Here is a 16,664-nt window from a genome sequence, read left to right as displayed (position 1 = left end):
AAACAAAAATAATAACATTAGGCTTAGATAATAGTTTTGAGGTAAGGAAAATTAATATTTTAGATAATTTTTGTGAAACAGATTGGAGTAAATATATGGAAGCTTATTCTTTTAGGTATATAGGTGTTAGTCTTGTTGACTATGCATTTTGTAAAGAAAATTCATTATTAAATGTTTAAAATAACTTTCCTATTGATTTAATAATTGATTTAATTGTGACAGATATGCAAATTTATATACAAGATAAGAATAATAGAGACGACCTTACAACAATGGAAAAACTGATAGGTGAATTACGAAAACTAGAAAGTTTAGTTATAAAAAAGAAGAATAATTTAAGGATAATACCAGTTCTTGACCAAATACCTTACCAAATCAAATAGTTTAAAATTAGAAGAAAAGAAACCTAATCAATATTTTGATAAAAAAGGATTCCCTGGACGGTTTCGTCCAGAAGTACTATGCCGTTTAAAACAAAAAGATAGATAAACAACACAAGAAGACAAATCAAATAATATCAAATATGTTAATAATTTGCTACACAGAAGACATTAAATGAAATAGAAACTTACCAAAAAAACTAGATTTGTTGCGATTGATTAAATTAAAAGTATTCCTAAATATAAGAGATTTTTTTGGAGTTTATGACCCAGGCTCAAATGTTACTCTTCTGAATATGAAGGTGGCAGAGAAGTTAAGATTAAATATTCATGAAGATAAGAATATGTTTAAAACGATAAATGGCAGAACAAATTTAAGAGAAAAATTAATTGCAAAAATAAAAATTAATAAAATTGAGAAAAATATTAATCTTTTGTAGTTAATGATGAATATTTCGAGTATGATTTTTACTAGGATTAGATTCTATTTTGAATTTTTAAATGAAACAAGATTTTGATTTAAAAGTTTATCAATGATTGAATGCAAATACTAAAGAAAGATTGAAAAATTTAATAATACTATTAAAATTACAGAATACTCAATAAATTTTAATAAAGGAATTCCCACAGAGCTTTTCGAAACAAAGTTAGAAGATTTATTGACGGATCAGAGAAATACAAATGGAAATATTATTAAATAGATATGACAATATTTTTGCGAAACATAAATTTAACATTCGACAGGTTTAAAAGTATAAAGCACAAATTAAACTTTTAGAACATACATTCGTTGCATAGAAACCTTATAGATGCTCAATAGACAAAGAAAAAGAAATGGAATTTCAAAAAGTATAATTGTTAAAAGCATCGTCCCTTGACTCACAGGTATATTTGACTCCAAGAATTTACTTTGTAAACTAATAATATACACACAAAACAGTTTAAACTAGTGATGAACACAAATAAAACACAGTCATGTAATCACAATACAGCGTTCTCATTGGCTGTTAGGGAGATGTTAATTTTTGAAATACACCTTTATAGCAGTAGTCCATTTTTGAAATAAAGATTCAACTATGAAGCTGAAAATAACGTATTTGCGTCCGTGTTTGAAGGAAACTATTACAACCGTTAAAAAGAGCAGGAAAAATTCTATAAGAAACCACTACTAACTAAATTTTTATTTTTTTGACACATGCCCGTCTTTGATATGAAGCCACTCATATATCCTGTACCATCCTTTGGGATTTATAAATCCAGAAATTCTAGGGTGTTGTCATTTTTCTTTTACTGGGTAAATCTGATTGAAATTTTTTATTATATATTTAGATAAAATATAAAATATTTATTATTTATTTAAATATTTTATATTTTATTATTATAGGTGATTCCAATTAAAAATTTGTTTAATAATTTAAATCCATAAGATCATTAAAAAACACAATCTACATACTCCACCTATTCTGTAGGTCTTAAAACTGTCTCATTTGCAAATAATATTTATTTTAAATAATTTTATGAATATATCTTTTAGTCATGTCAAAACGTCAAAAGAAAAAGTCATGCAGTTTTAATTACAGTCATTGTGATTTATTCCTAAGCTTTAGAATAAATTACAACAATATATATCATGTATTTCCAAAATAAAGTTTTCATAGAATTCAAAATTTCTTTATTTCTGTAGGTTTTAAAAAAAGTAATATAATGTAAAATTTTACCTACAACCATATACAAATATAAAATTATTCTTTATTCTTCTTTTTTGCTTCATGATACATTAGTCTTTCTTTAGCGGCATACGAGAGAGGATATTTTCTACCACATTCTCCTCGGAAATCGTCTGTATCCAAAGACCAGATTAAAACACCAGCGAGGTTATGACTCACAGCAAAGTCCACTTTATATTGTATCGATCTCTGATCGTCGTATCCAGCCCACTGATCCTCCCATACCCTGTGAGGGACTTTCTGTTCGTCATCCCAGTAGTAAGTTGAGTCGGAACCAGAATAGAATTCGCAAATCTGTAAATATATTGTAAGATGATTACAAATGTTAGAAGAGAACACAATTGGAGGTGTCTTAAACTTTTCAGAACTAGTAATACTTAGAATTTTTAATTAATATAAACGATCAAAATTGATTTGAACTAGATATATTTTTAGAAAATATTTAAATAACTGTTAAGTTGACAAATTACCAATAAACTAGAAATATAACTGAGGACTGTGGGAAAGAGTAGAGTATTATATTTAATTGCTTTTGATTGTACAGCCAGTAAAATTTCTAGGAATATTTTATATTGTATGGATATAAGTATTGGAAGAAGACGCATCTCCTGGCTCAACAATCTGAGAAAGTGGTATAATTGCAGTTCCGTCGACTTGTTCAGAGCTGCAATCTCAAAAGTGAAAATAGCTGTGACGATTACCAACCTCCTTAGAGGAGACGGTACCTAAAGAAGAAGAAGAAATATGCGGAAGTATTTGGTGTTTTTTTTTGCTTAGACTTAATAAATGATGTAATCAATTTGATCTATATTGCTTCCTGACAATATAAATAAATCAGCAGATATATTCAGAACCTCAAAATACTATTTTTGATTAATTATATTCACCTAAGTAAGAGTAAGAGCCTATTAAGCAAGAGTATGAACACTATTAGAATATGTAATACTACTATATAATTATCATTCTGGCTTTGCAACCCTGGGTTGTAGCCTCCTCAAGAGTTCCTATTTCTCTTCAGTAGTCTATATCCATCGCCTTCCTCCGCTAAGCACGTCCTCCCATATTTCTTATGTCTTTATCGATGTTATCAAGAAAACTTGTTCTGGATCTTCGTCTTCTCTGAACAATGGATGTAATTAGGAGCGTTTTACTACTGTGTACCCGAGAATAATTATCCGATTTATAATACGCTCATTAAACTTATTGTTTAGTGTAATATTTCTAAACTTACATTTTAAATATAGTAATCACTCAGTTTACTGTAATATACTATAACTCTCTATATAATATAATCTCTCTTCTATGGCGCTGCAGCCCACGACAGGCCCTGTTATCTCTCAACATCCGCCTCCAAACATCCCTTTCCCTGGTTACTCTTCTCCAGTTATTCACCCTTATTCCTATAAGGTACAAACTTTGTATTTTTACATAATTTGCCATGGAGGATTGTTTGTTATATTGATATGACTCTCTGTTTCAACTTTATTCTGCACATACCATTGTTGCAGATGGGCCCCAATAATCTTCTTAATAACTTTTTTTCAAAAGCATTAATATGATTTATTGTTCTTTGTGTCATGATCCACGTTTCAGCGTCATATGCTGCTATTGACCGGATGATGGTTTTATATATTTTTAACTTCACTTCCCCACGAATATCTTTGACATTTTATTTTAACTTCACTTCTTTAAGGATCCATTTCTCCCTTCCTCGTCGGTCCTGACCCTATCTTTCACTGGGGTTGGCTACCCAATCCTCAGCTCAGGTTTGCCGGGTTTCACCCGTGAATCTCGGGTAAATGGACCAGTGATAGTATACGGATTGGAAGTAATTGAGTCTTACAAAAAAAGATGAAAAAAAACTAAGAATAATTGAACGTCAAATTATGAGAAAAATACACGGCCCAACAAAGACAGAATAGGGAGAATATGAAAGACTAACGAACCATAAAATAAGAAATATAACGAAAGAGGAACACATAGTAAAATTTATTAAAGTACAAAAACTGAAATGGTTTCGACACATACAAAAAAGAAGAAGCGCTAATTAGGAAGGTAACAAACTGGAAACCAGTAATAAACAGACCAAGAGGAAGACTAAAAATAAGATGGAAATACTAGGGGCTATACCAAAGATAAAAATTGCAAACCAAACTGGAGAGGAAAGATTCAGGACCGATGAGAGTGGAAAAAGATAGTAGACAAAGCATAAACACATACTAATATTTGAGAACTAGCCTAAATAATATATGAGTCGTCTAGAATCAAAACCGGCAATATCTATTTTTGGTAAAAATGAGTTTTATACATTGTTTCATAGGTTAAAATATGCTGCATCGACTATTACTAAAAGTCGGAATCAAATCCCGCAATCTCCCATTGAAATTTAATACTTAAAATTGGAGTTAATTTTAAAGTCGGCCATCTTCACATATCAGTTGGTATCAAAGTCAGCAAAATCCAACAACGCCAATCTAGATACAGATGAAGTCACGTGTTTTATGGTGTGATTTTATTCTCCTGGTCGGTCGTTTTTGGTAGGTAGTTAAGTTTATATTCGTTTCGAATTTCGAAAGCGAAGGAGCCCCCTCCCTTACTTTCTCTGTCAGTACAACCATAACAAGATTAGACAGGTAGGACCTCAGTAAAGAGCCTTGATGCAAACCAACCGTCACTAAAAAACTTTCAGTCAATTTGACAAAAGTCCTTACTTTGCTGTACGCTCATTCATACATATCCTTCACGAGCCTTACGTACTTGTTTAGGAACTGTGTCGTACGCCTTCTCAAGATCTCTAAATATATGTATGTATGTAAATAAATGTAGCTCTGTTTTCTTCTTGTCGTATTAGCTGTCTCAAAATAAACAAGGCATCCGTTGTCTTTCTTCCTGGCATAAACCCAAACTGTTCTCCCATCGATGTATCTCTTCTTAATCTTCAATTAATCAAATTAATCTTAATCAAATTTTCATTGTATGCGACATTTACTTTATCCCTCTATAGTTCTTACAGTCCTGAATGTCCCCTTCATCTTTATCTAATGATACCATCACACACTCTCTCGATGCATTGGGCATTCTTTTCTTTTTATATATCCCACTCATCATTTGCCACAAAATATCAACCATTTCCTCACCTAGAACCTTCCAAACCTTCGCAAATATTTCATCAGTTCCTACTGCCTTACCATTCTTCATCCTATTGAATGACAACCTCATTTCTTCTTATTCCCGGTATTACATTCGTATTACATTCCCGCATCATCTGTCTGTCCTTTGGTGTTCTTAATTTAGAAACTTTCTTAAGTACTCAAAATTATCTTTGCTTTATTTCAATATCTGTTCTTAACACTCTTTCATCCGCATTCTTAATCTGCCGCACTTGGGTTAAGTCTTTTGCAGACTTGTCCCTTGATTTAGAAATGCTGTATAACCTTTTCATCCCTCGGGTGGTTTAACTCTTCATAAAGTTGTGCAGACGATCTTTCCCTAGGAGTAGCTACAGCGCATTTTCTCCCCTTTTTTGCTACCCTGTATCAAAGAGGAAAGCAAAGCGATTATTTTTCTTTTTTTGTACCAATATGTTTTGGCACGTATTAGTACAAAATATGGTTTATTTTTTTTAATTTTTGTTACTTTTATTCTTCATGTTATTAGCTATGATCAAAGTATCTTTATTTTGTATTTACTGTCAATGGCCTTTTCTATAAGCTTTGTATAGTATACTTGCCGATATTGACTAATTCCCTTTTTTATATTAATCTCTGTAAAATCTCGTAAAGAACGGTCTAGTACTTTTCGTCGTCCTGCGATTATTAATAGGGTATTACAACTGACCTTAGAATTTTTGGCAGGTTTTGGTCGTGAGCATATCTTTTTAGCCAAATTCTTTAGGCAATTTGTTGTTTTTTCTGTAATCTGATTTATTTACATTTGCTCTATATCAATAAACCGGCATACTTATGTCTCGTGGAATTTTAAGGAGGCATTTAACAGGGTTAAGTTAAAGGACGTTATACATTTTATTGTTCGCAAGAGAGATACTACCAGGAATGATTAAAATATTGGAAAATATCTACCAAGAAAATACAATAAATGCAAAAGTAGAAGAAGAACTAACTGACCCAGTTAAAACTGGCAGTGGAATAGGATAGACAGATTCCCTGAGTCCTCTATTGTTCAACCTAATCATGGATGAAATAATAAAAAAAGTAAGAACTGAAAAAGGATATCAAAAAGGACGAAAACAACTTAAAATAATCTGCTACGTAGACGACGGCATACTACTTTCTTAAAGTGAAGATGATTTACAACGTATGCTGCAAAAATTCGCAGCATACGTTGTGCATACATATGTTGTTGCGTTGTACATATCACAACATATGGATGCGAAGTGTGGCCCCTAAAAGACAGAACAGAGAAAATGCGTAGAGCAACAGAAATGGACTTCTGGCGCCGCTTGGCGGGAATCTCCAGACGCGACAGAATAACAAACGAGAGAGTCCGAGAAATCATGAGGGTTACACATAATATTGTTCATGACATCAAAACGACACAACTTAGATGGTACGGACACGTAAGGAGAATGCCGGAGAATAGAATACCAAGACAAATTCTTGAATGGCAACCAAGAGGTAGGCGGAGACAAGGAAGGCCTAAAAGAAGTTGGAGAGAAGGAGTTGATAAAGAAATCAGAGAAAGAGAACTGGAGGACGATCTATGGAACGATAGAATAAGATGGAGACTGGAAATCGGAAGACGTCGAAGAACGTTGTAAACCGACATTAAATATATATATATATATATATATATATATATATATATATAAATATATATATATATATATATATATATATATATATATATATATATATATATATATATGTATGTGTATATGTATGTACAGCGTTATCCCATTGCTGGATGGATAATTTCCATCGTTTTCTATTCTTAGCTAACAGCTTCCAATCTCTGATTCCCATCTCTCTGACATCTTCCATCACTGCATCTCTCCATTTCTTTCTTGGTCTTCCTCTCTTTTTTTTGCCCTCAGGTACTCTCCAAGCAATATTCTTGACTAGTCTATTACCTTGCATTCTTTCTAGATGGCCGAGCCATTCTAGTCTACGTTTTTTCACCACATTTGTTATTGTAGGGTTAGCATACAACTGATACACTTCTGCATTAGTTCGCCTTCTCCATTCTCCTTCTACTACTTTTCCACCAAATATTCTGCGAAGTATCTTTCTTTCCCATGCTTCCAATGTGTTCTGTACGGTTTTGTTCATAGTCCATGTCTCGGCAGCGTATAGCATTGTGGGTCTAATTATAGCTTTGTATACTCTTATTTTTGTATTACGAGATATATCTTTGGCCTTAATTATTTTGCTCATGGCTCCAGCACACCTGTTGCTCTTGGTCAGTCTCAGGTTGATTTCAGTTTCTTCTTTACATGTCTGATCAACAAGAGTACCTAAGTACATATATTCATCCACCTTCTCGAATTCTACAACTGATCCATTCTCCACCTCCAATTTAAAGGATCCCCTGGTGCTTATTCCTTTTTTGCTCGAGATCTCCATGTACTTCGATTTATTAATATTAACTTTCAGTCCCATTTTAGAGCTTTCCCGAATCAGTCTTTTTGTTATATTTGATAGTTCTTCTCCATTTCTTGCAATGAGAACCACAAGTAGTATAGCAAGCGGGGTTCAAACGCACTTTGGTAACCTGTCCATCAGGGTCTCCGATGCGAAGGTATCGATGCCATGATTTGACCTTGGGGGTGTACAAGAAGTACAAGAAGTGATCAACAATGACCAGAGGGTTGTAAGAACTGGTCGCTTATCGCTTGATCTCTTCTTCTTCTCTCCCGAAGAAGTGATCAACAATGACCAGAGGGTCGTAAGAACTAGTCGCTTATCTCTAGATCTCTTCTTCTCAGCCGAAGAATTGTCACCTACGTTACCTGTATGTTTTTACACCTGTCTCACTTGTCTCTTCTTTGTCTTACCTGTCCTGAAGAAGTAAAAGAATCGGTCGACAATGACCAGAGGGGGTGTCTTTGAGTGGAACGGACCACCTTGTATGTCGAGTGCAAAACTCATCGCTTATCGCTTCATCTCCTCTTCTTTTAGTTAAATTTGTACAGGGTGATTGAAATAAATGAGTATTGAGACTTGGAAATTTTTTTTTGGTAGTGGCGAGTCAAAAAATAACTTGTTGTGTACAGACTTGCTTAGTCGTATCTAGCCTAGCCTAGCCTAGCCTAGCCAATGTCGTTTTTACTCTTGAAATTTAAGGAAATTAAAGAAAAAACAATGTACCAAATATAAAAGTTTATTTATAAACGATGATATAATTCATAATACTGATAAATTGCTATATTATTCCATAGGTTTGTTTTTACGTCTTGCCAATACGACCACGTCACCTGGTCAATTTTATTTGTTTTGAAACAAGTTATTTATTTTAAATAAATGTATCCAGCAAAATTTTGTCAGTAATCAAGATGTGTCTTGAGGTGTACATGCTAGACGAGTTTTATTCAAGGCTCTCAACTTTTAACAATTGGAAGGGGAATAAATCTGAAATAGAGTTAGCTGCTTGTGGATTTTACTTTCTCCAAGTGGAAGATATAGTAAAGTGTTTCAAGTGTGGCGTAGAGATTTACAAATGGGAATCAAATGACAATATAATCGAAGATCACAAAAAATTTAGTCCTAATTGTACTTTTTTGGAAAGAGTGTATCCTATTTTTCTTAAAATCAACAACAACAACAACAACAACGATAACAAAGAAAATTTGAGTGAGAAGAATATCTGTACATCTGTGAAACATAACATTTTATCCTTTGAATATGCCTGTACCTGTGCAAAATAAATGTCCAAAGTGTAGGGGTGACACTGAAGAACGAAATGACCTGTGTATAAATTGTGAATTGGAAGAGGTGTACAAGGAAGAGAGTGGTGCTAAAAATATACCTAGTAGAATGTATGTAAAGAGACAGAGACCGCAAAAATAATGTAATCGCATGATAAAAAATTAGAATAATAAAATAGCTGTAAATATAACATAAAGCTCATTTTTATTTTGCCCTTTGAATATGCCTGTACCTGTGACATATAAATGTACAAAGTGTGGTGGTGAAACTGAGATTCCAAATACACTTTGTGTAAATTGTTACTTAAAAAGTATATTTAGACAATTTGGTGGTGACAAAAATAACCCAAGTCATCTATTTATCCAAAAATAAGTATGCCTGTACCAGTAAAGTATAAATGTCCAAAGTGTGGTGGGGAGACTGAAATATCTAATAGGAATTGTATAAACTGTGACTACATAGAATATTTGAGATCCAGATCTGGTGCTAAAAATATACCAAGTAGTATGTTTGGTGAAATGTGAGGTCAGTTGTCTGAAGAAGAGAAAAAATATATAAAGACTTATATTTAGAATAACTATGTATTAATTTGTAAATCGTCTACGAGTACGCTACCAATATGTTAAACGCTGTCATTAATAAATTACCTTTCGAAATGCACATCCCTGGAGGTTATAGGTTTTGTGGACCCGGCACCAAATTACAGAAACGACTAGCAAGAGGAGATAGGGGAATAAATGGATTAGACGAAGCGTGTCGTGAACATGATATTGCATACTCCCAAAACAAAGAGTTATCAAAACGACACGAAGCTGATAAGATCCTAGCTGAAAAAGCTCTTGAACAGTTTCGATCAAAAAATACAGCATTTTCTGAAAAGGTGGCTGCACTTGGTGTAGCTGGTGCAATGAAAGCAAAAGTGAAATTAGGTATGGGTCTAGGTTCTACTAATTATAAAGCTGTAACAAAAAGTTGTAGTAAAGAATTGAACAAGGCTAAAAATATGTTGGAAAAACTAACTGAAAATATAGACCACTGTACTTTATTACTCCAAGGAATAACTATTTCCAAATCAAGAAAACGCAGACAAAATGTCCAGCAGAAAAAAAATAAAGAAAAAATACAACAAAAGCTTTTAAATCATAAAAGAGTAAAACAATTAGAAGAGAATATGGATATCCAAGATGATTTTTCTGTAGTGAGCCCTGTAGTTTCTAAAAGAAGAGAAAAACGAAAAATAATTGATGACAATTTAATTGTTGTCAAAAAACCAAAAATCGAATCATTAAACAATACTCAAAAAAGAAAACGAGACGATGAAGATGAGGATGATGATGATGATCAAGAAAAAAAAAAGTTAAGATATAACAATAAACTGTATTAAATTAAAAAATATATAATAAAAAAATATGTATCTTTTTTTCTTTATCTATTTCCTCCTAACCTAGGTATCTCTGGTAACGGAAATGGTAGCTCTCGTCGACCAAGGAATGGACCATCTAAAATTCGATTTCCAGTTATATGTTGTTGTACAAAGGCCGTTCCATCACCAGCTAATTTTTCATAGAGTGGTGGCGGGTACCGTGACACATACTTTTCATATTCAAGTATCTTAAAGTTTCGACATGCTGAAACAAGTTGACCTGACATATGGGTCAAAACTGGATTTGTAACACCCATGATTAATTTTAAGAGAATACAGTAACTAAAGCAAAACTCAAAATGATCTCGCATTTATATCGTATATTTAAAAAAATCACTGACGTATTCTCCACACTTTATGCAAAACATTGTATACAAATCAGAATTTTAATAAAAAATAAATAAATACTGTATTGTTGTTAGTTGGTTAGTAACAGCCAAGATGATTGGTAATAAGAAAAAGACAAGAGAGACCTCTAAAAGAAAGGTCGTACATAAAAGAAAAGGTTCCAAAAAAAGAATTTCAAAGCAAAAGTCTTTTAGTTTATTGAGAGTAATTAGAGATATTAGAAAGAAACTATTGGAAGGCAAACCAAAAACATTAAGAGAAGCTATTCAACAAGCATTACGAATTGTTAAATCTTACAAGAATATTAAAAAACCACGAGTAATCCAAGTTCCAAAAACTGGGGGTATATTACCTCTAATACCGATATTTGCTGGGTTGAGCGCATTGGGCACTATTGCTGGGGGTACATCAGCTATCGTGAAAACTATTAACGACGCAAAAGCAGCTAAAGAAGATTTACTCGAAAAACAACGTCATAATCGTAAAATGGAAGCACTGGCAATTGGAAAAGGTTTATACTTGAAACCATATAAAAGTGGAATGGGTATTTTTTTATGAATAAGAAAATGGATCAAATAAAAATTCCAAAACATGCTTTGACAAATGTAGAGTTACAAAAATATGCAAAATTAATGAAAATCCCACATTTTAGAGGTGTAATGATGAGAAATGGGTTTCCGAAAAAAATTTGGCAACATGAGAGTGGAATTATTAATTTAGATAACAAAGACGGTCCTGGAACTCATTGGACAGCTTACAAGAAGAATAAATCCAAAGTCGTATATTTTGACAGTTTTGGCAACCTGAGACCACCGTTGGAAGCTATATCATACTTTAATTCAAATGGCTATTGTCAAATTGTTTATAATCATAAAATTTATCAAACTTATAACACTGTAAATTGTGGACAATTGTGTTTAGATTTTTTAAATAAATACCCTTTTTAAAATAATATTCTTTTATTTACTCTATGATTATCGTTTGAACATGTCGTACACTTTTGTGTTATCTGGAAGAGAATCGGTGTTATCAACAAAAATTTACCCACCAATTATTTTAAACGAAAATGAACAGTATGTACTAGGTTTAATAGATTTCATGTCATACAATACAATTCCAAATGTAGACCAAACAAACAACAAGTTTTATATAGATGGTTACGATATAACGATTCCACATGGTTCTTATGAAGTCGAAGATCTTTCAAATTATTTAACTGAAAAAATAACTGAATTAGAATTAAAAGTAGATCAAACACCAGATAAAGATGATACAGAAATTAATAAAGGAAAGAGTCAAGAAAAAAATAATACAATTGGTAAAGGTGTGCCTAGAAAAAAACATAATATAGATCAACCTACAAGTTTGATATTGAGAATTAATAACAATACACTCAAATGTGAAATAAAAAGCAACAAAGTAATCCATTTTGAAAAACCAAATACCATTGCTCCCTTATTGGGATTTACACCAAAACGGCTCTCACCTTTAAAGACTCACTTAGCTGAGAATCCTGTGCATATCACAAAGGTTAATTCTATTTGTGTGGAATGTAATCTAATCACTAATTCATACGTCAATGAAAACCAAGGTCATATCATCCACATGTTTTATCCAAATGTCTTACCGGGTTACAAAATTGTGGAAATTCCAAAAAAGGTAATTTATTTACCTGTCACAAATAGATATATTGATGAAATTTTCATTAAAATAGTTGACCAGGACGGTAATCTTGTTAATTTCACACGAGAAGTTATTACGTTAAGACTACATTTAAAAAAAGTATAAATAATGGTTTTAATTTACAACTGTAGCAAATTTAATCCAGGTGTGGACAGTGTATATAATATTAAGAGTGTTGATAAAAACATTAGTGACAAGCAGACTCTCAAACCGTTGACAACAGAAAACAAAGTCTTTTTAACCTCACTAGGATTTAAAATAAAACACAGCAACGACAGTGACAGGGAAAAAGAAAAGAAATACTTGGTGTAGAATAAAGTTTTTTATTAATACTAGAATACTTGGGATTTTCTTGAGGTGTACTTGTAAGAAGAGGGAATATGAGTTTTAACATTTTAAATATTGGAGATCGTGTATTGGTTGACAATTCAGTTGTGAGTCGAGAAATGCACAGTCATTTACCCTATGCCAATGCAACTTTTAATCATTGTGATGAAATAAGAATACCAATTCAGACTCAAGATATATACACCCTACCTTCTGAGAGTTATCTGTATATTGAAGGACGTTTAACGAATGATGGGAAAGAAAGCAATACTTTGCGCTTTATTAATAATGGTTTGATGCATTTATTTGATGAAATACGATATGAAATTGGAGGCTGTGTAATAGATAGAGTGAGAAATTTAGGTATAACAACGACAATGAAAAACTATGCTTCGTTCACACAAACTGAATCTAATCGATACAACTGTATAGGTTGGAGTATTAATGACACACCAACAGTTGCTGATAAAGCAGGAAATTTTAATGTTTGTATGCCACTCAAACTTGTACTTGGATTTTTTGAAGATTTTACAAAAATTCTTATTAACATACGCCAAGAACTCGTATTGATAAGAAGTTCAACTGATTTAAATGCAGTAATGTCTACAGTAGAAACTGAACTGAAACCAAAAGTGGAAATATTTAAATTAATATGGAAAATGCCTCATATTCAAGTGTCCGATTCAGAAAAGTTACGTTTATATAAATTTATTGAAAATGGGTCCAGTTTGGAGCTTGCATATAGAAGCTGGGAATATCATGAAATTCCTCTACTGCCTCAGACAATGAAATTTAACTGGAATGTAAAAACTACCAGTCTATTGGAGAGACCACGATTTGTTTTGTTTGCATTACAAACTGCCAAAAAGAATGCAATAAAAGAAGAGAACAGCTATTTTGATCACTGTAATCTTACAAACTTAAAGCTATTTCTAAATTCTGAAATGTACCCGTATGACAATTTGAACTTGAACTTTAGTAAAAGACATTATGCCCTTGCATATGAAATGTATGCACAATTTCAACCGTCGTACTATTACAAATCCATAGGAGATCCATGCCTTACTATGTTACAATTCTGTGCTGTTGCTCCGATATTTGTTATTGATTGCAGCAGACAAAATGAATCAATTAAATCAGGAAGTGTCGATATGAGAATAGAAATAGAAACTAATAAGAATATACCAGCTAACACAACTGCTTATTGTATAATTATACATGACCGTATTGTTAATTATAATCCTCTAACCAATGTAGTTCAAATGTTTTAACTGTAGTTCATCTAATGAAGCAAATCTTTGGGTTTTTAAGTATAAATAAAAAGTTAAAAAAAAGTTTACTCTTATTTAACACCCTGTACACAATAAATATTTTCATAACCTTGTTGATGTTAAACATAAGTGTCTAATTGGGGGCTAGACTAGTACCAAATCTGAAAGCTGTTCAAGACCTGTTCAAGACCTGTTCAAGACCTGTTCGAGACCTGTTCGAGACCTGTTCGAGACCTGTTCAAGACCTGTTCAAAGCTGTTCAAGACCTGTTCAAGACCTGTTCAAGACCTGTTCAAGACCTGTTCAAAGCTGTTCAAGACCTGTTCGAGACCTGTTCAAGACCTGTTCAAAGCTGATCAGGACCTGTTCGAGACCTGTTCAAGACCTGTTCAAGACCTGATCAGAACCTGTTCGAGACCTGATCCAGAGCTGTTCAGAAGTTAAGCGAAAACCTACATTTTACGATGAATAAAGATTTGAAAAGACAACTTATAACTAAACGGAGAAACATCCAAAGTAAATTAAGACAATTAAAACAAGGACAAATAATCCAAGAAGATTTATTTAATCCAATTACAAAACACTTGAAAAATATCGAAAACAAGTTAAATAGTTCACAAAATTCCAGTCCAGAAAATGAAACAAAAAACGATGAACCTTTAAGGTACATTAAAAACGATGATGACGATAATGAAACTACTGACTTTGAAACAAGTGAAATCAAACAATCGATATTGGACAACATTGAAGTGGATGATATAAAAGAACAGATTAAAAATGATAAACACTCTGAAAATCGATTTGAAGATATTGCTAACCAGGCGCGTGTAGACTACTGGGATCAATATGATCCTTTACCTAGGAAATATATTACAAATATGCACGCTGATGTTCTAAACAAAGAATTTGATCATAAATATGGAATTCGATTTGATGAAACATCTGAAAAGCTACTGATTGGGAATTCTGAAATAGATTTAGATGGTGCTGATATTCTTTTAAAAAAGAAAAGGTACAGGGGAACACCAGGTTTATATGAGCTTTTGTTTAAGAAATATCCAGCTAGTTTTACAGATGAAGATGAGAATAACTATAAAAAGATAGTTGTAGCGACGAATGCTCACAGAAGGCATTACAGATCAAGTAAACAGATAGATGGTAGTAGATTAGAAAAATATAAAAAAATAATTGCACCAATAACAGAAGGTAAAGGATTGGTTATGGAAGTAAACAACAATAAAATCGATTACGTCCACTGGGATGATCCAAATGAACTTGTAGAGCGATTACGTTTATTACTATCTTCACAGCTAGCTGGCCATACAGGACATACAAATGAAATAAATTCAATTATTGAAGAACTAAAAGAGGCAAATATTGTAGAATAAATATCATGTCTGTTAAAAGAGATATCGTTAATGAGTTACACAAACCTGCAAGAATTAACTTTAAAAGACGAAGAATTATTATAAAATCTCTTAATGATTTGTTCCAAGCCGACTTGATTGATATGCAAAAATATTCAAATACAAACAGAAATTTCAAATATATTTTGGTTGTAATAAATTGTTTTTCAAAATTTTTATGGGCTTTACCACTAAAAAATAAATCAGGTTTTGAAGTAGCCAAATGTATGGAGTATGTGTTTAAACAGCAAAAACCAAATAATCTTCAAACAGATATGGGAACTGAATTTTTTAATCCACATATGAAAAAATTGATGAAAAAATATAATATTAATCATTACAATGTATACAGTGAGAAAAAGGCTGCGATTGCTGAGCGAGTCATTCGCACGATTAAATCAATGATTTGGAAACAGTTTAGTTTCAACGGTACCTACAAATGGATTGATAATTTACAACAAGTTGTTATTGAATACAACAATAAAGTTCACAGAACAATAGGAATGAAACCAGTGGATGTTAAGAAGAAGCATGAAAAACTATTGTTAAACACTGTATACAATCACATTAAAATTGTCGATTTGGAAAGTCAAAAATTTCATATTGGTGATCATGTACGCATTTCAAAACATCGAGGAGTTTTTGACAAAAAATACAATCCAAATTGGTCTAATGAAATTTTCACTGTTTATAAAATAAAACTGGGAAACCCTATTACATATTATTTAAAAGACTATAAAGGTGAAGAAATTCTTGGGGGATTTTATAAAGAACAGCTACAAAAAGTTAAACATAAAGACAGTTATTTAGTTGAAAAGGTATTAAAGAGAAAGAAAAATAAAATTTTTGTCAAGTGGTTAGGTTTTGATAGTTCTCACAACTCATGGATAGATAAAAGTGACGCAATATAATAAAGAGGGGATAGAAAAATATGTAAAAGACGTTCCACTTGCAAGATTTTGTTTGTTGTTAGAGAATATCGAGAGAGAAAGGAAACATGTTCATTGTGGATATCCAAGGTTTCTCTTTTCCTGGAGAAGATGTATTTCTTTGTAGGGAAATTGCTATTTTAGATCCTACTACAGAAAACATTATACACAGAATGGTTGTTTTACCAGTAACAGAAGCAATGATAAATAAGTCATATATAAAATGTATCGAACAACAATGTGTTCAAAACCATGGTTTAAATTGGCAATCTTGGCATTTTTGTGA

General features: G+C 32.2%; 1 protein-coding gene across 1 annotated transcript in view; it reads right to left on the bottom strand.

Annotated features, from left to right (window-relative positions):
* Positions 1 to 2,029: 2,029 nt before the first annotated feature.
* Positions 2,030 to 16,664, bottom strand: part of LOC140436843 (chitinase-3-like protein 1) — a 76,627-nt gene continuing 61,992 nt past the window's right edge. The window contains exon 7 of the mRNA XM_072525979.1: positions 2,030 to 2,401. Coding sequence (XP_072382080.1) covers positions 2,123 to 2,401 — 279 coding nt within the window. The 3' untranslated portion in view covers positions 2,030 to 2,122. The remainder of the gene's footprint in view (positions 2,402 to 16,664) is intronic.

The sequence above is a fragment of the Diabrotica undecimpunctata genome, chromosome 3 (assembly GCF_040954645.1).
Source record: "Diabrotica undecimpunctata isolate CICGRU chromosome 3, icDiaUnde3, whole genome shotgun sequence".
NCBI lineage: Eukaryota > Metazoa > Arthropoda > Insecta > Coleoptera > Chrysomelidae > Diabrotica > Diabrotica undecimpunctata.
Note: the sequence above shows the minus strand (reverse complement) of the source record. Positions and strands in the feature narration are given on the sequence as shown.